The sequence below is a fragment of the Crassostrea angulata genome, chromosome 8, assembly GCF_025612915.1.
Source record: "Crassostrea angulata isolate pt1a10 chromosome 8, ASM2561291v2, whole genome shotgun sequence".
In the NCBI taxonomy this organism is placed as follows: Eukaryota; Metazoa; Mollusca; class Bivalvia; order Ostreida; family Ostreidae; genus Magallana; species Magallana angulata.
The window spans coordinates 29,100,821-29,121,048 of NC_069118.1; the positions used below are offsets into that span (position 1 = coordinate 29,100,821).

The following is a 20,228-nucleotide window of genomic DNA, read 5'->3' on the forward strand; positions in this document are numbered from 1 at the left end:
TTTCCCCACCCTATTGTAAAAGCACAACTTTTTTTTAATTTTAATTCCTTCTCACGCTAAGTGTCAACTTAGCGTGAGAAGGAATTAAAATTAATTAAAAAGCACAACAATTAATTAAAAAGCACAACCTTTTTTAATTTTAATTCCTTCTCACGCTAAGTTGACGGAATTGAAATTAAAAAAAAAAGTTGTGCTTTTAAAATATGTAAAGCACAACTTTTTTTTAATTTTAATTCCTTCTCACGCTAAGTTGACAGTGACACTGGTTTTTTTTTTATTGGATCTAGATCGATGGGGGTATCAATATCAGTTATATTGGAAGGTAAACTTATCCTATTAAAAGACACCCACCACTTTTCCACCATTTGAGTCAGGTTTAGGTTATACATCATTCTAATGTTGTCATGCAGAAACCAATAGCTGTGATTTGGGTGACCCCAGCCATCTGAAAAAAAACCCGCTCTGGTCTGAGTGTAGACCGGCTTAGATGTAATTCAAGGCCACTTTTTTACACCAATTTACATTGATATATACTGTATATAGGTTTTTTTTTCTCTTGCCCTATTACACATGCAAACGTTTTCACGTCTTCTTCTCGTCTTGTATTCTCCCAGACAATGAAGCATGTGAGAAATACTTTTTAAAATTAAAACAGCACTTGACTTTCTCCAGGCTTAACTTTGCCTGCACTGGTTTTTTTTTCAAATTCTATCCTAACTAGCAAATCATGCCCATGTTTTGTTGACTAGTTTTTGTAAAAGAACGAAAATTTTCACTGTTTGAGGGGGAAAAAAACAACAACTTGTATTTATGCTAGGACCAGCCCTATATATAATGTGTAATTAAAGATTGAAAACATATTCTATTCTCTCTCTTTATCTCTTTCTCTCTCGTTTTAAAACACTGTCAACTTTAAGTCAACAATTTCTCATACCACTTCTTCAGTGTGCAGTTGTACCTTAATGCTCGGTCCGATGTTGCAACCACTATTGCAATAAAACCACTATTGAAATAAAATCATTTTAATAGTGGTTAGGGATGTATTTCATCAGAAGAGTCACTTTGCAATCACTATTGAAATACAACCACAATTGAAATAAATGAATACAATAGTGGTTGGGGATGTATTTCATCAGAAGAATCACTTTACAGCTACTATTGAAGTACAACTACTATTGAAAATATTTTTTCAATCGTTGTTGGTAATACATTTCTTTATAAATATTACTTTGTAATCAATATTGAAACACATTTGGAAAGAAAGAAGTTGTATATCATTTTTGCAAACTATTTTTAAATGCAAGAAATACTTTATCTAGCGAACAATTTCAAATACACAATTAAGGTATTAAAGACTTGCATATTTTACGGTAATAATAACCGAGACTTTATATGTAATTAATTCAGTTGTGCAGATAACACCAATTGCAATTCTTGCAGACTAACATACATATTTTTCCTTTGCCTATCTCTTTTTATAGATATATAATGAAAATTGTAAATTATTTGTACAAGTGTGCGCACCTTGTAAATTGTCAGAACTTCTTTTCAGACCCTCGTATATTAAATATACAATAAAATATAATATGTTCATACCAATTAAACACAACTACGACAGAAATAAATCTTGTCGTTTACTCTTAATCAGAGTGGAAGATATTAAAATGCGTTTGACCATCTGTCTGACCGTTTTTGTTCTATTATTCTGTTTGTTTGTAACACTTTTGTTAATCACAACAGGAACAAAGTATTTCAATTATAGTAGTTTGGTTGTACTTATTATAAGAAGCACTTTGCAACCACTTTTATAATACAAACACTATTTAATAAATTTATTTCAATAGTGGTTGGTTATGAAGTTTATTATAAGAAATACTTTGCAACCACCACTGAAGTACAAAACATCATAACAATTTTCATAATGTATTTCATTATAATTATCATTATTAAAATAAATTATTTTAATAATAGACAATATAATAGACATTCAAATGACATGCATCCCAACCACCATTGAAATACTTTATTTCAATGCTAGTTGTAATGAAAGGCATCCTTAGTCACTATTGATATGATTTTTTTCATAGTGATCGTAATGAAATGCATCCCCAACCACTATTGAAATAATTTATTTCAACAGTGGTTTTATTTTAATAGTGGTTTTAAAGTGATTCTAATAATGAAATACATCCTCAACCACTTTTGAAATAATTAATCTCAATAGTTATATTTATAATGATATTAATCTATAAATAATATTGAACAATTGATATAAAGAGTGATTCTAATAATGAAATTAAATCCCAATTACTATGGAAAAAATATAATTGTTGAATTTTAATAGTGGTAGCACAGTGATTCTTATAATGAAATACATCTCTAACCACCATTAAAATGATATATTTCAATAATGATAACTATAATGAAATACGTTGTAAATCATGTATTTGTGTTTGTATTTCAATAATGGTTACTTATTTTTTGTAATGAAATTCTTAACGAACCACCATGAACATTTTTTATATCAGTAGTGGTCGTGGGTAAAATTCATCACCAACCACTATTGAAATGAATTATTTTAATAGTGTTTGTATTTCTATAGTGGTTGCAAAGTGATTCTCATAATCAAATACACCCCAACTACAATTGAAATAATTAATACCTGTTGTAAATAATGAAAATGTTACAAACAAACAGAATAATAGAACACACACGGCCAGACGGATGGTCAAACGAATTTTAATATCCCCCATTCTGATTAAAATTAAACGACAAGATTTATTACTATAGTTGGTATGTTTAATCGGTTTGAACAGATTTTATTGTATATTTTATGTACAGGGGTTCAAATAGAAGTTTTGGCAATTTACAAGATGTTCATTCTTGTACAAATAATTTACAATTTTCATAAAATATGATACATCTTTTGAGAGAGGAAGGTAAAGGAAAAAATATAGATTTTTTGTTATATGTATGTAAATCTGCGAGAATTGGTTATTTCCGCACAGGAGTAAAAATCATAACATTAGTGCATTAATTTCATACTCTTGGTTATTAATACCGTAAAAAAAATGAAAGTCTTTAAGACCTTAATTGTGTATTTGTGATTGTTCGTAAGATAAAGTGTTTCTTGCATTTGAAAGTAGTTTGCAAAAATGATATAAATCTTCTTTCCACATGTGTTTCAACAGTCATTAAAAGGTATATTTAAAAAAGAAATTCATTCCCAACAACGATTAAAAAATATCAATAATTGTTTTTCAATGGTAAAGTGATTTTTATAATTAAATACATCCCCAACCTCTCTGAAATAATTAGTTTAATAGTGGTTGTATTTCAATAGTTGTTACAAATTGATTCATCTAATAACTTATTTCAAAAGTAGTTTTATTTTACTAGTGGTTGCAACAAGCATCTGCAAACAGATTAAATTACCATGAAAACTTGGTGGTTTTCCTTCCATGTTGATTAGTAAAGATGAATAATTTGGATAGCAAATATTAGCATACACGTATATTTTACATAAACGCAAGAGTTAAGAAGTATCCTGAATCTACTTAAAATGACACAGTTTCTATAATTTCTGAAATATTTAAAAAAAAGTAAAAAACGCAGCATTTCACTTAAAGGAGCTTTGAACAACAACAGGAAGTTAAAATGTTACTGTGTATTCAAGTGCAGTTATTAATGATAATATTAGTATATATTATAACTAGAAACCGACTCTTATGTTTCTTGAAGAATATTATGATTACTGTAGTTTTAAACTAGAGGCATTATATCATATGGCATGTTAAGATTTATTGTCGTCAAAGTCACATGTTTTATATATAAAATGTAAAAGAAGCTATTTCACAGAGACTTTATGAATTAACTAAGCTTAAGCTTGGACTTATTAAGACTTTTACTGTAATCATTTAAATGATAATTATAGGTAAAATAAGTATTTTAGTATAATGTGACAGATTAAAAAAAAATTATATCTTCTGGATTTTTCCATCTATTTGGTTTTGCTCATCACATATTTTTAACAAGAAAATTCAAAGGGATTCCGAAGGGGCGGAATTCAATATTTATTATATCCCAAGTAACGAAGTTGCAAGGGGTATAATGTTTGACTGGTCTGTCAGTCAGTCCATCAGTCATGCTTTTTTGTAAGTGCAACTCCTCTTAAACCATCGCACAAATTTCGTGAAACTGTGTAGGCTTTTAGTACACAATGTGTAGATGTGCATATTACCATAAGATTTCGATTTCATTATTTTTCTGGGAATTTCGGTCCATTTGAACTTAGAATTTTGGCCCTATGAACAGTTTGTAAACGCAACTCATCATGAACCGCTGCATGAAATATAGTGAGACTTTGTAGACATTTAGGGGAGACGACTTGTGTATATGTGCATATTGCCAGGAAATTCTTTTCTGTTATTTTTCTGGAAATTATGGTCCCTTTGAACCAAAAATTGTAGGTGTTTAAGAAAAAAAAGAATTTTCAGGACGTTTTAGCAAGTTATATGTCCTTATCAAAATAGTTGTGTATTTAATGCATACATTGCTATTCCTGTGTGTGTATGTATCATTGTCAAGTTATCAGATAAAATGTTTAATTAATAGAATTATGATAAGGTATAATTATCTAATTAAGTGATGCCCAAATTCTTGTACCAATTCTTTAATGAGACAGCAGAATTACGTAAAGGCTTGCAAATCTTCTAGTTCTGTGAAGTCTAGAAACTGTATATATCGTATGTAATAGTAAAAATGTTTTGTAAAATGCATAACAAATCCAGAAAGTACACATTCTTTAATAAAGTTTCGTAGAAATTCTATGTTTTTCTCTCTCCACTATTCATTTTCTCTAATTCCTTGTAAGTATTTTTTGGCATTCATGATAAAAAGATGAACACAATTCTCAACAGCAACAAACATGTATATTTATCACGATTATGTTTAAACATGTACATGAATAAATTAGAATTATTTCATTTTTTTCTTGTATAATGTGGAAATGACTATGCAAACTGAGAAAAACTAAATGGGCGCCCTGTAAGCGGACAATTTCTTGAGAACGCTAGATACAAATGAAGAAGACTCCAAATATTTAAGGGACTGGATCCAATTCATCGAATTAACAAGTAGACATGAAAGCTTCTGTGATATTCCAAATCCTCTGTACACTATGGTTCTGTTTGATTATTTTAAGTGAAGGTCAAATTGTTGGGAAGTTAGAAACTCAGTTTAAAAATCCTCTAGAAAACTTTCCTCTATTGAACATCGAGTTTGATCACCAAACTAGGAACGTCTTTGTGAGCGGCAAGAATATTCTTTACAGGTTTAGAATGTATGGAACAAAACTGATCAAGAAGATGACTAGAAATACTGGACCAGTTGTTGACTGTTTCCCACAGTTGTCATCTGTGGAGTTTAAAGAATACTGTGGACACGACTACAATACAGTGATGGTTGTGACACCTGATAGTTTGATTACCTGTGGTACACTGAGAGGTGGACTTTGTTTAACACGTGACAAGGTGTCTCTAAACATTACCCTCACTTCCCCAGATGTCCGCTTAGTTTCAGATGAGCAGGCCTCCGCCTTGGGAATCTTCTTAAATATTACAGACAAAAATTCTCCTGGAATGTTTCAAAATATTGTCTTGTTTGCGAAAGAGTACACAACTTTACCACTTAGCCCTGTAAATTTGGAGGAAGCTGCCATATTCTCAGTTTTACCAGACCTATCACACAAGCAGATAGGTTTTTCAAAATTTGGAAAAATATTTGATATGGTTTTGAGAACACCAGTGAATGTTGTAATGGACTACAGAGTGGCGATTGAAAATGAGAAATTTGTTTTCCTTCTGGTAAATCAGAATTCACAATCAAAGTTTGTTAAGGTCTGCAAGTCCATAGTTAGTGAAGATCCAAAGAAAGTTTATGAAGATATTCCTATATCTTGTAATTCACAAGAAACAATCTTGACACATGTAAAGCATGGAATGTTTATTACCCTGTTTGGAAAGAGGTACTTAATAACTCTTTTTTCAAGTTCAAAACCTACTCTATCCGCAATGTGTGTTTTTGAAGAAAATGAGATTTATCAGGCATTTCTAAAGTCAAGAAAACACCGATACATGTGTCCAAAGAATGATATTCGACCAGAAGAGATGATATTTGATAAAGATAACCGACTTCCAACCTGTATATCTGTCAATTTGGTATGTATGAAACCCTACAAGTTGTGTATGGTAACTTATTGCTAGCTAGAATATTTGTGTTGACCTTCTTCCGGTAGCTTTGAAAAATCTGAAAACGTTGCCAACAGACATCACAATATTCACTGCAAATCCAATATTCAAATTGAAAAAGTTAATGTTTTTCGGGAATTGCCATTAATTGGATATGTTGAGTCCTAAAATATGTCTCAATGACTTGCTTTTAAAACCATTTATCATTATCAATAATTTTTGGAAATATTAGAAGTTGGTGTCAACGCAAAATTAAATATTTAGACAAACTTCTTATTGGTTCCTTTTGAATATGTTTTTGGCTTCTTGTATAAGAATAGTACAATTTTTAAGGCGTGTGTGAACATTTATTAAAGAAAATTAAACTTAAGTTCCTGAATGGTGCGGTTGACGAGCCTCTTGTTTTGAAGTCTATTTATATTAAGTTTTATCCACTTTTCAGTCAGTTTCCAATTTTTATGACACTTTTCACAAAGGAGATTATTGTAATGATGTGACAAATAATCAACCCCAGTTTGGTATCATTATGGGACTCTTACCACTACAAGGTAATGCAGTGTACTCCACCAAGTCTCACCGAGTCACAGTCGCCGGAAGTTCAACTATTAACAACCTGACAACTGTCTATATTGGAACAGATAATGGATATGTCATACAAGTAAGTCAAAACTTTAAAAAAAACTGTTTTTTAAAGATTTTACAGCAATAGCCAGAAAAGGTTTCTTAGTCTTTGACTAGTAATATCATGTGATATAGAAAGGATATCTATATTGTGTGATTTTATATTTGCTTTATCCAACGAGTTGAAATTGTGCATATATTCGCGAGGCTTGCCGAGCGAATATAACCATTTCAACGAGTTGGATAAAGCAAATATAAAATCACACAATTATAGATGTTCTATTTATCTCATACAATTTGATTTATATCATAAAGCTTTTGAGACATTCCCTTAAAGACTCGAATTGATTTTTTTTCAAAGATTTAAAACGATGATGCAACGTTGTGTTATGCAGATATTGTGACCTTGCGCAATACAATTTAGTACGTCATTTCTGAGATAAATCTAACTGTTTTAATGTGAGGTTTCACTGAAATAAACTTTGAAATATATTTTAGCTTTAAATAATTTTTCTTAGAGCTTATTCACTTGATTAAATGGAAATACTGATCAGAAGACTTGAATAATCAAGTTTGCTGACATACACAAAGTTGCGAATGCTCGTTAGTTTGAATTGACTCGAACGAGGAACAGTTGTTGATGTTTTATGAAAAACATAGTGAATAAGTATGCTTACTGGTGGTGGAATAAAAGTCTTATGAAACATTATTTCAGTAAGCATGGTAAGTTCTTGTATATAAACCAGAGCGTTCTGTTTTCATCGCGTCGTCAGGATGAACTCCTTGATAGTTAACGTAATGCAGTTTTATAAAATTCACAAAGCAAATTGAAAGTTGGAAGGGGGCTAAACTTATCAAATATCTTGACAAACAGGAAAAAAGGGTCGTGTGGTTACGGTTACGTATAACTTTGCAAAAAAAAGGGGGGGGGGGGTAACCACCCCCCCCCCTATCTCACAATAAGCCCCCGGTTCCGACGCCTATGCTACGCAGTTATGTGTTTTTCTTCATATTTATCATTTAAATCTTTGACAAAATCCATTTTTAAATCAATTTTTGTAGTAGATATAGCTATGTTGAAAGTACTGGCAAATCTTCGAAAATAGGTCACTGAAGCGTTGAAGCGAGGGGTTGTGTCAAAAATAGTTCAGACCGGAAGTATTTGATAAAGCATTACCCGTTTGATATAGCAAATGTTTATCACACGGGTAGTATACACCACACGTATGAGATAAAATTGAACTAGTACCCAAGTAAGCTTTTGTGACTAACCAACCTCCTTTGCTTAACAGGTTTTCTATGACGCAGTAAAAAAAGTCGTGATTGAGCTTCGGGAAATCAGAGTGGATAAATCTGAAATTAGAGCTGTCAGAAATGTGAATGGAGAGATATACTTTATGTCTCAAAACAAGGTAATTTTTGTTGTTTTATTGATTAACAAAAATTTGAAACTTTTCGTGCAAATTTAGTTCAAACGTCTTTGGTACATTGCTAGAATTCAATCATTCTGATTAAATTTTTGTGACTCAAAATCTGTTTAATTTTAAATGCGATTCAAATTAAACTTTTTCTCTTTCTCATAAATATAAACATCACAGTTAGGTAAATTAGCGCACTTTATTTATTATCATCTATTGCTCAAAATCTATTTGTAAAAAGTGTGCAACATTTAAACACGCAGTGCAAGTATGGTTGGTTTAGGCCTTGATTATCGTATGAATTGCCCCACTCACGTTGAATAAAAAAAATCTATCAATTATTATTGAGCGATTTTTATATGCATTCATGTAATATTTAATCTAAGTTATAAAATCACATTTCGTAAAGTCAGACTCAAAGTAAGTTTTACCCTTTCAGATGAATATTAAGCTCAGCTTTAGGCGTATACACAAATTCCTCTTGACAGAATACATGAATACTTTCTTAATTGTGTAATTTTACCCAGTTTTTAAAAGGAAGGGTGACTAGTTTCAGAGTCATTCTTAATTACATAAAGTAGCAAATGTTCCCAGTTCGCGGGTATAAGGCAACTCGTAGCGATCAAATTCCTCTGATCAATATGACGTCACAATAAGCAGCATGATGTCATATTTTACTCAGAAACATGTCGATTGTAACTATCTCTGGTTTAAATTATAAAAACTACAGACATAAAATATCACTAGAAACTCTTCTAACTGAATATATCTTTGATTTCTCTCTATTACGTATAATTATCATTGATGACGTCACAAGCATGTTTAAAAGAGAAGATCATGTCGGGAGACAAATTATCGAAATGCAGTGTAAACATGGCAAAATAAGACTTATTTAATACAGATACCTAAGATTTAGATGAGTGTCAGTTAAAATATAATCAGGATAATACAGGCATGGATATTTTGTTTAATCAGCGAGTGTTATAAGGTAAGCGGATCGACATTTATATGGCTTGACCAGCCTTTCCTCTGTCAGTGTGTACAAAAAATGGCAAAAGTGTAACACTACCCCGGATATTAGGAAAGATGATTTTGGTAAATATCAACGGTATGTGACCTAAACTACCTAAAAAGTGCTGCTAGAATCGTGTGCTTTGTTGTTTTAAACGAAAAATACGTAGTATTTTCAATGAAATTTTAGAAGTTGAGAGGGTTTCTGATAAATATTTACAATATTTATTTTATGCGATGTACAATAGGATTCTAGCAATAATACTAATAAACATGAACTAATTGCCAATCGAATTATTGTAGCAAACAAACAAATGAACTTCGGGGTAGTGTTACACTTTTTGATTTTTTGTTAAGGTAAACAATTGATCTATTTTTAACTGTCACGTGATACCATGGCACGGCAGCTTCAAAGATTGAGTCGATTCCGAAGTAGAAAAATAATATCTTGGTGAACTCTTTCACTTGGTACTAATATCCCGCGCTGTTTTCATAAAAATAAACATTTTTTAAATTGATTATAATTTTAACGGTCATTAAACTCGGAGTTGCTTTAACCTACCCGCGTTTCAAGATAAAATTTACATAGGGAAATATATCGGGTTGATTAGTCTTATAGACGGCGTGACAAAGCCGAGTCGTCTATAAGATTGATCAATCTGATTATGATATATATATTTACGTAGTCATTTAGTAACACAACCAATAAATGTTTTGTTTTCCCGAGAATTAAAAAGAGGCGATGATCTTCAAAAACCTATGTATAAAAGTGGCTCATATCTCGTCCATTTTAACAGTTGATCAGTTCAAAATTCTCATTCTTACCGTTCAAATACTCTTTGAAAATCTTCGCAGCACCCTTGTTCACTCACAGAGTTTCGACGATATCTAATTTTAAAAGCTAGACATGTGTAATATAGCAAATATTGTAAATATTTGCACCATGGCTAACCAAAGTAGTGCGCATTACAAAACATGTTCACTGGCGTGTAACGTGAAAAAGTGAGGCAAAAATCGTGCACACATCTTAAATTAGTGGAGTCTAAGGTAGTAAGGGACAATATTTTTGTAAAATTGAGAGTTGCCGTACTTGAAGGCTTATAAGTGTTGCTAAAATTCATGAAATGATCATTAATTAGAGGGAAGTCTCTTGTTGAAATTGATATGCAATACGTAGGTCCCATATATCAGGTACAAGAGAATCAGAAGTAAAATGCAAAACCTGTTGCTATGACTGTCGTATTGACGTTACACAGTGAAATTGCAAGTTACAGACGGGAGGTAAAATAACACAAACAGTAGGGGGATGGGACATTGTAAACTATACACTGGTAAGTTTCTGACATGTGATGGTGCAACATGGTACGGAAGGTCAATCCTTTGCAGGGAATTAGCTTGGGAATGTCTAAAAAGCTGAAAAATCACGAATAATTAGCGAAATATGAAAGAGTCAAAATCTCATAAAAACCAGTATGTAGAAAATTTTAAAGTTTTTGACTAGCAATTTTCTTTAGAAATTAATGATTGGCCCTATAAAATGTGAATTAAAGTAATTTGTTTGTGCTGAATGGGAACTGAGGAAATTCTAGCTACAGAGTTCCGAAGACACACATCCCACACACATTTAAATACAATGAATTGTATTTAAAAAACTGTCCGTGCCACCTAACCTTTCTTATGATTAATTTGTACATACAATTATTCGTACAAAACAAGTTACACCACGTTATTGTTCTAAAAAACAATTTGCTTGGGATTTATACAAAAGCTTAATAAATTCCCAATATATTCATCACCAGATTGATTAAAGACATAATTAAAAACATGTTAGGAAACGTAAATAAAAGCACTTAATTATTCTTAAAAGTTAATTCCTATTGTTACATGAATATAAACATATATTCTGTAAAACATTAGGATACCAAAGGACGACTGCACTTAAGGACATGCCATATTTGCGAGAAAATAAACTTTTAGAAGAATAGTTTGTCAAATGCAGAAACGGTCAACATTCAAACTAAATGCAACTTAACGTAACTGCGTTAAATTTAAGAATTTAGTTACCAAGTACGAATGGTTTTCATAGGCAGAGGGTCATCACAATTTTTTGACTCTCCATACGATAATATTTATATCTACCATGTATTATTCCCTCTATTTCTTATGGAAACCTATAGTTAATTCAAAGCTGTATGGAAACAGTCAGACTGAAATTTACACGCCCCGTTTATCAATTTGTGGAAATCTACAGTGGGTGAAACTGACAAGACACTGACAAGACAGATATCGACACGCCCTGTTAATTGATTTGTCAAAACCAACATCGACGTAGGAAAAATCATGGACTGCACGAAATAATCATGACGATGTCAGACTCAATGTCTCAAAGGAGACGATTTGGCTGTTTTTTAAAGCTAAATACGTACTTACGTACATTAACAGTAATTTAGTGAATTTTACTAACTTTTCTTAATCGATTTATCAATTAGCTAAAAGAAAGATGTTAATATAAACATTAAGATCAATTCTATGTAAGAATCAAAGATTTATAAAAGGGTCTGGTCACGCATAGTCACCAATTTGCCTTATATTTCATACATTGACACATCTAGGTGTAAAACGCAAAAAACCACTTGGTTGCTGGGGGTAACCGTTGCCATAGTAATCGAGACTAAACATGGAAAAATAGCAAAACTTACCTACTTTGAAGCCATATTAGAAGGTTTTGCACACTAATGTAAACTATCAAAGACATAAAACAGCCTTTGTCCTATTTTCAATTCTTTAATTATATCAAAAACTTTTTAAATATTACCATGAAAACCGTTATAAATTTTTAAAATCATTTTTTTGCGGTTTTTTAATAAGCCAAAATAGGAAACTGTAAGATTTTAACATCGTAATAAATGTCCATGCAATATATATATTTTGTTATGAAAATTGACATTCGTTACTACGGCAGCAAGGCCAAAAAATAAGAAAAACTGAGAAATTGAAGATGATTTTGATATGCTTTATTTCCCGATTTTAGATTTTTTTTGTAATTGTTTTAGTTGGAACTTCTAAAATATATTTGAATTTTCATTATATAACACAAAAAAACAATGCAACAGAGAAGTGTATGGAAAAAATTACACAGAAATTCTTACTTTTTGTCCAACGGCAGCAACGGCAGTAATTTTTGAAAAAATTTAGATTGTTTTCAAGTGTCATTAAAGTTAAGGACGTACTTTATTTTTTTCTCGTGGATTGATTTTATATGAATCATTATAAGTGAATAGTATCCATTCAAGAATGTCCAAATTTTTTTTTTTATTTTACTTATTTTTAAGCTGGTTACTACAGCAAATGTTCTCACTTTTTATATTAAAATTTATAATTGCACAGTCCTATTAGTGTTAACAAAAAATCCAAGATTTGCACTTTTTTTTTCATATTACATGAAGAAAACAGATTTTAAGATTTCTGGTTCGTAACCATGGTAACGCTCTTAGAATTTGCGTTTCTCCATGAATTTGTTTCTTTCTTTTGAAAAATGCAACTATTTTAAAGAATATATTCTACCCTGAAAACCCCAGGTTGTACACATTACTCACAATATGTTCTCAAATAAGCATTACAATGCAATTTTTACATTTTTACCCTCGGTTACCATGGCAACGGAACCACATAGCAAAAAATAGTGTTAGGCTTTTTTACTCACCAAAGTCTATCACATTCTCAAGTATGAAGAAAATCTGTGTCTATGCGTTGCCACCGAATGTTGATTCTTACAACGAATTCATCTTAAAATGCTTTCTTTGATTATTCACTCGGGTTATGAAGGTAGCGATAATTGCAGAATACATATACATAAACCGTTAACGCGGGTTATGTATTTTTTTGCAATGTCGCTTTCTTCATATCTCGAATGAATCACAAAAGAAAGCATTTTATTGTTTAAATATTTACATTCAATTAAATTTCCCCTTATGTTTGTATTGAAAATGTGCAACGTTCATTTTTCTATGAATACACTTTGCTAATTCATGCGTCATGAGCACAAAAATAAACGTCTTCACATATTTTGAATATTTTTATTTTTGTAAGATTAAATTAAACTTTTAATCTTTTATAATGATATGTACTTTTGAAAAAACAATAATTAAGGTATATCTACTCCTTAAAAAAAAATTCTACACAATATTTCTGGCACTATGTTTTTTTCGCAGAAGCTAACTAAATAACATGTTATAATGACTGTTCCATGTATGTTTCATATCCCTGACTAAGAGCGTAAATAATGGCTTTATAGCAGCGATACACAATATTTCATACAAATAGACATCAGTATGAAAATATAAATATAATTAGTGAATGTTTATTTTTGGATGTCGTCGGTCCTATGACACGCCAACCAGAACTACCAAATTGTCTTATCACAGTAACGCGCGATATTCAATTTGTCTAGATCTGTACCGCTTGGTGTTTCATAGGACCGACGGGATCCAAATATAAGCATTCAATGCTTAAATGAAGACGCCAAGTTTTATACTGACTGCATACATAGTTAGCACATGTTTTTCTATTGTTTTCCGTTAAATTAACAGTAGTTGTATATTTGCACTATCTTAGTTATGTCAAAGGGAAATAACATGTAATAGACTAACCTGTGCTCATGGTTTAAATGAGAAAAAACTGCCTCTTCTTACTTTCGCTTTCTCTGTTGTAACCAAGGTTGATACATGTTGAATATTTTAATTCACCAGGTGATTTCCTACCTCAGGAACATTGTGAATACAAAATTATATCACGAGACGTGTAAGGTAGCATGTTATGTGCTAACTAGGACAATGTATTGATTTCAAGTCTTCCGTAGTTACAAGGGCCTGGTCGTATTGTTGAAAAAAGTAAAAATATACTTCTTTAATATAAAATAGAAAGGGTTATGGTGAAAGGTGATCACATACATGTAATTGTTTTATATTATTTTTAAATGGCATTGTTATTCATGCTAGTCTAATCAAGGTACCATTCTGATACATGTAATGTCAGCTCCACCTCTTATGCATATTGATATCAATTTTATTTTAGATCAAGGGCAGCTAAGCGACAATTTTCTTTTTCAAAAGTTCTATAGAGAAAAACATAGAATGAGTTTATTGTAACACTGTTAAAGATCTTAATTTATGTTGGAAATTAACAAGACTCTTAAATAAATTGAACAAAAGTAATATTAAGTATGAAATAAACGCAACAGAAGCGACCGAAAAAGACCAAAAAACCTGGTGCTAAGTGGGCCATTCTTTTTCAATAAGTAATTAAAAGCGCACGTTTCTCTGCTTTCAGATATCGAAGTGGATCCAGGAGACCCAGTGTGGTCGATATTCAGATAACTGTATGCAATGTATGGATGTAAGGGATGCTAACTGTGGATGGTGTGTAACCAACACTAGGTATGCTTATTAAACTTTTGTGAAGAATCATGTAAAACAGCTATCTTATAAGTATGTTCGCGTATATCAAAGCTATTTACGGGGTATGAAATGAGCTATTGAACCTTCAATATATTTTTTAATATTATTTTGACGCCAATCTTTTCATTTCGCATTGGTTAGCAACATACATTGTAATTAGGTCTTGGTGGCAGTAAAAATTGACATTTAATTGTTCGATATTTTGAATAGGGATGAATTTTTCTTTAAGATGTCCAATCCATAACAACCCATGTTCAAGGAATTGTGATGCATGGCAATTGTGTATGGGCTTAATACTCAGTGAACTTTGACATACTTTTCATGTTTAAGTATCATTATGTAAGAGTATAATATGTCCTAATAATAGAGCTTTCCTGTTATCGAAGATTTGACCCCTTTGCTTCTAATCTATTAAATTCTATTCTTAAAAAAATCTATACGGTATAAAATTTGTTTTAAATAGTTTCCCTATTCCTAATGATTATTAAAAAATGTGCTTGTCCCAATAGACCTTCATGCAATCTTCATTAATTAATTACTGCTTAGTAAATGATATTTTTGGAAATTTCTCTAGCTTAATCTTTTTCTACTCTAAAATGCTTTGAATTGATATAAGAGTATTTGATACATGATTGATTTTCAAGTTATTATAATTATGTCCTAATATGGATCGGATACCTTAATAAAACACAAGTATAGGTGACGGTGAATTAAAATGTTTTGTATTTTTCTTCAAATTATTAGTCAGATAAGATATCCACGTCAGTATAATACAACTTTAATATAAACATTAGCGATTTTAAATTGTAGCATATTTGTAATTCCGTTTAAAAACACCTGGAAACAAGTTTGAGTCATGTCATGACATTAAACTAGTGCAGTTTACTCTGTTTCAATCAAATATCCCAATTTTTAACACGATCATTTAGTGTTTTGCTAAAATGTCTTTTTATTTCTTTAGATTCTTTCTTTTTCGGGAAGTAAAGGGAATTAAAATTGTTCTGCACATAAAAATTGGTCCTATTTTTTTTTTTTAACGTATATTGTCTTCAAATAATAATTGGGCTTTCAATTCTATGAATCAGTGTTTTTTTTATTAAGATGTAGCACAAAAATAGAATGTTCAAGTTTGTCACCTGACTCCTGGCTTCCATCCGTGAAAAAAGAATGTCTTAGTCTGGAGTTTCAGAACCATCCCTCAGGATTTGTTTACAAATTGGATGGAACCAATACAGTATTAACATTATTTACTTTTTTATATGATTATTTGATGAGCTGGATGAATAATTCTAAATATTCATTTATATATTATATTATTTGTTTATATCATGGAAATAAAAAAGCAATGGTCAAAGTACGGTATGGTTAAAGAATATTTCTAGTTCATATTAGTGTAATGTTTTGGTAGGCGTCACATAAATAAACAGAAAATAATGTAAAAAGCTCTACAGCAAGCTAATTCAGTTCCACTAATCTCGATTTGTTTTGATGAAGTATACAGTTTTAAAACATTTATTTTCAGGTATCAGTGAATTTGTCTGTGACTTTTAAGCCACCACTGAAAGCTAATTACAACATGAGATGCAGACTTGGGGGAAGATCTATACCAACAGTATTTGTATCTGATAAGATTCAGTGTATAATCGAACCCAGGGATGAACAAAGTATAATGTTATCATATAACGTATCAGCAATTTAATGATTCATCATGAACTATGTGTCATTAATCAATAAGCAATGGCAATATGACTACTCTTTAAATATCTGCTACACTTATAGTTTTATACCAATGAATTATTGTAAGCTTACTGTGAATTATAAAAGCTTATGTTTGTATGTTGTAAAGTTTCATAAACTTCTCCAACCATACGTCATAACAGAAGGAGGTAGGGAATTATATTTTCGGAGTTCTAAAATATGTTACAATGTATACATGTACATACTAGATTCAGAAGATTTTAAAAGCAACCAATAAAAACAATTGATGATGTAGATTTATGAACATCTTTGTTGCTATGGATTTATTTTATTCACAAGTTTTTTATGAAAAAAAAATCATTCCAGACCGAGAAGAAGAAACTCCACTCCAGATCTGGCTGAATGGCAATGTCATAGCTGAAAGACAGATACTGTTCATCAAATGTTCCAGTTTTCCCAGGTATGACTAGTGACAATTCTACGTTTGAGAATTAATTGCATTCCATTCCATTCCATTTTCAAACAAGAATTGGAAGTAAACTAGATTTACCTTGTCTGTTTGTCTTTATCTCTGTCTGTCCGTCTGACTTTAAAAACCTACACTTAGAAACTACTGAATAAATCAATTTGAAAAGGACTACATAAATTATCATGCATTTATTGCCACCAAAATTTAATTTCCTAAGAAAGCTTTAATTATAGAATTACAGAAAGTAACAAACATATTGAAAATAAGTAAGTAAAATGTTTTCATCCCTATGACGTCTTAATGTTGAAATGGCGTCATGAAAATGTGTAAATAGGCGTTTTCTGACAGGTTTCCGACAGGGAAACATCAAGTGAATGTATGCTCAGATGCCATTTTAGCTAAGATGAGTATTACTATTTGATTAACACCAATGCAAATACAGTATTGAAAGGACCTAACTCTCTGATTAACTGATATAGGCGTCGGAACCATGGGGCGTGCTGGGGGGGGGGCTTAGTTAGTTTGCAAAGTTAGACCTTACCATTAGGCACATAGCATCATTGAGGGTTCAGCCCCCCTCCCTCCCGCCACTTTTTCTCGCAGGAAATATAATTGTTCCTAAATTCACCTTAAAAGATTGAAATATTGAGAAGTTGGAGTCATGTCATAGGCATACTAGCTTACTAGGCACACTACTACCCCCCCCCCCCCCCCCAGTCATCTTACACACATGATGACAGGATAATGGTCGGCCGAAGATTTACAAAGTAATTACCAAACCTATCATGCTCAATAAACTATAATTGCTTTGGCACCGAGACATCTGAGATGAGCCATGTTGCAGCAACCACTCGTACAAGCCCAATAAAGGCCCATTGATGCATTGCTAAACATATACGGATATTCAAGCTGAAATCGGCTGGTGTAGTTTATTTTAACATCGTTCGTAAATTCGGGAACAACGTTCGTATATCAGGAGTACATCGGCCGACTACGGGCAAATGTTAGGTCGATAATCGGCCGATGTTTTTGTGATCGGCCGATCACTGTTGTGTCCATATGAGGCATCCGGCAAATGCTTCCACGTGCGCACACATCCCGCTTTGTTTGGTTTAGTATTTATATAACATTTTACTCAGTTTTATTTCAATTCATTTACCTTAAGAGATGCAAGCATAGATAAAATACAGTTCGACCTGTTAATTCAAGAATAAACATTTTGTCTCACGCGTAAAAATTTCGATCGAAAGATTCATTCAGTAATGCAGTTGACCTCGATGAACAGACCTCAATCATACGAAGATGCTCCATAAACTGACCTCGATCTATTGATGTTGCATAACAGTAGCTAGGAAGACGGCTTGATTTATAAACAAGGTTACGTTATAATGCGACCTCAGTAGCAAGATATGATGGCATTCAATGTTTTTCAGTCGCCTTAAATTGTTTTAATACAACTCTGTCTTTGTATTCCTGTTAATGCTCTTTGAAGAGCTCTACTCAGTATTTTGAAGAAGAAGAAGATATATTAACATTTAATAATTACGTTAAAAATATTAAACTAGACGAGGAGTTTACGAACGGCTTTCCCCACATTTATTTCAAAATTAAATTTGTTGACGGTTTATAATGATGAAATTATGGTGTACAGATTCAAAATATTCCAATTTTGTAAAAATACAGTACTTTTTAAATTATTTACATCAAACTGATCATGTTGATTGCTTCTAGCTATTCATATATCATTATTGCCGATCATTCCTTTAAAAGGAATACTTGTTAAACACCTCTAAGGTCTGACTCAAATGGCACCGGACAATGATCGGCCATACCTCGGCCGATTCTTAAATGATGTGTTAATGATGTATTGACGATGAGAAGCGATGGAACATCGGTGGAGACATCGCTGAATTTTAACTACAACATTATTTTCTTCTGATGACTTCACTGATGTGACCAATGACCTCAGTCACCGTCCCATTACTGTGGGTTTCCGGCCGGTGTAATGAAGAATAATGACCCCCGTAGAATAATGACCGGGGGTCATTTTTCTACGTAGAATAATGACTCCCCTAGCTGAAGAATAATTGGATTTTTCTGAAGAATAAAGACCCAGGGGTTATTTTTCTTCATGTTAAACGTGAAGAAAAATGACCCCCATAAAAAAAGACCCCCCCCCCGTAAACATGAATAGAAATTGGTTACCCCGTATCAAAGATTACTTAATTTTTCACTCTGTTCAACTGATTTTGAAGTTATAAAAACCGGACTTGTAAATAAATCGCTGTATATAGTTTTTCATATCCGTAGCAAGTACACGCAAAACACTCTGACATTGCAACAAATTGATTGTTAACAGTTACGTCACTTCTCTCGTCGACATACGGCGGGAAATGACACAAATAAAGAAAAATTCATACACAATGAGGATATTGTGTGATAATTAACGAACAATAATCATGAAAGAATAATTGTTGTAATTCTATAAGCAATATTCATTGGTGAATGAATTGTCTGTCGAAGAATGATACATGTATATATCTTTATGGAGAAAGACTAAGGGGGCAGGTAACGTCGGAATATGAATACTTCTTATTAACACTTCTTGGGGAAAGTGATTTTTAAAAAAATCATTCTGCGTTAGTTTTGTTTTCTTCTACGTAATACATGAACATCAATATTCTAAACATTTGTTCAAATGTTGTTTTGTGATCATGAATATACTTTATTCTTTTAGAGCAAATTTGTGAAGAATACCTGACTATAGTAAATCTTAATAGATACTAAACACTGATCGATTATATTAAGAAAAGATTGTTTATAAAAGCGTTGATAAGAGGTTAGGGCCCATGTTAAGGGTTTATATCCCCCTTGATTTTGATCACACGATCTTTATTGTATCCAAAGTTACCAATGCTCATACAAACTATTGAAGCATTAATCATCTTGATATTAACTAAACTTACTAAAGTATGCCGAGGATAAAGTAAAATATATTTTCTGTACGATTACTATCAGTACTTTGACGATTTTCTTTATTGGCAGTTAACCTCTACTGGCGTAATGGCTGCTGTCAGTGCCTACTAACTACAGCTTGGTTATAATGCCTAACAGTGGAGTAATCTTTTCATAATTTAGGTTTCATCATTAATTCTGGGTGATGAACGTGTATACCCAGCAGTTTGTATTGTGGAAATCCTCAATGCAAGTATAATTCATGTACAATATGAAGAATATAGAAGATGCGACGGCGAAGCGCGAAGATGCGAAGACGAAAGTGCTAAGTTGCGAAGGCGAAGAAGTGATA

At 31.9% G+C, this 20,228-nt stretch overlaps 1 protein-coding gene across 1 annotated transcript in view; it reads left to right on the forward strand.

Annotated features, from left to right (window-relative positions):
• Positions 1-5,005: 5,005 nt before the first annotated feature.
• Positions 5,006-20,228, forward strand: part of LOC128159363 (plexin-A2-like) — a gene marked incomplete at its 3' end in the record, with an annotated part of 112,307 nt that continues 97,084 nt past the window's right edge. The window contains exons 1-7 of the mRNA XM_052822427.1: positions 5,006-6,218; positions 6,691-6,906; positions 8,162-8,281; positions 14,627-14,733; positions 15,856-15,988; positions 16,277-16,433; positions 16,819-16,912. Of these exons, the coding sequence (XP_052678387.1) occupies positions 5,142-6,218; positions 6,691-6,906; positions 8,162-8,281; positions 14,627-14,733; positions 15,856-15,988; positions 16,277-16,433; positions 16,819-16,912 (1,904 nt within the window). The remainder of the gene's footprint in view (positions 6,219-6,690; positions 6,907-8,161; positions 8,282-14,626; positions 14,734-15,855; positions 15,989-16,276; positions 16,434-16,818; positions 16,913-20,228) is intronic.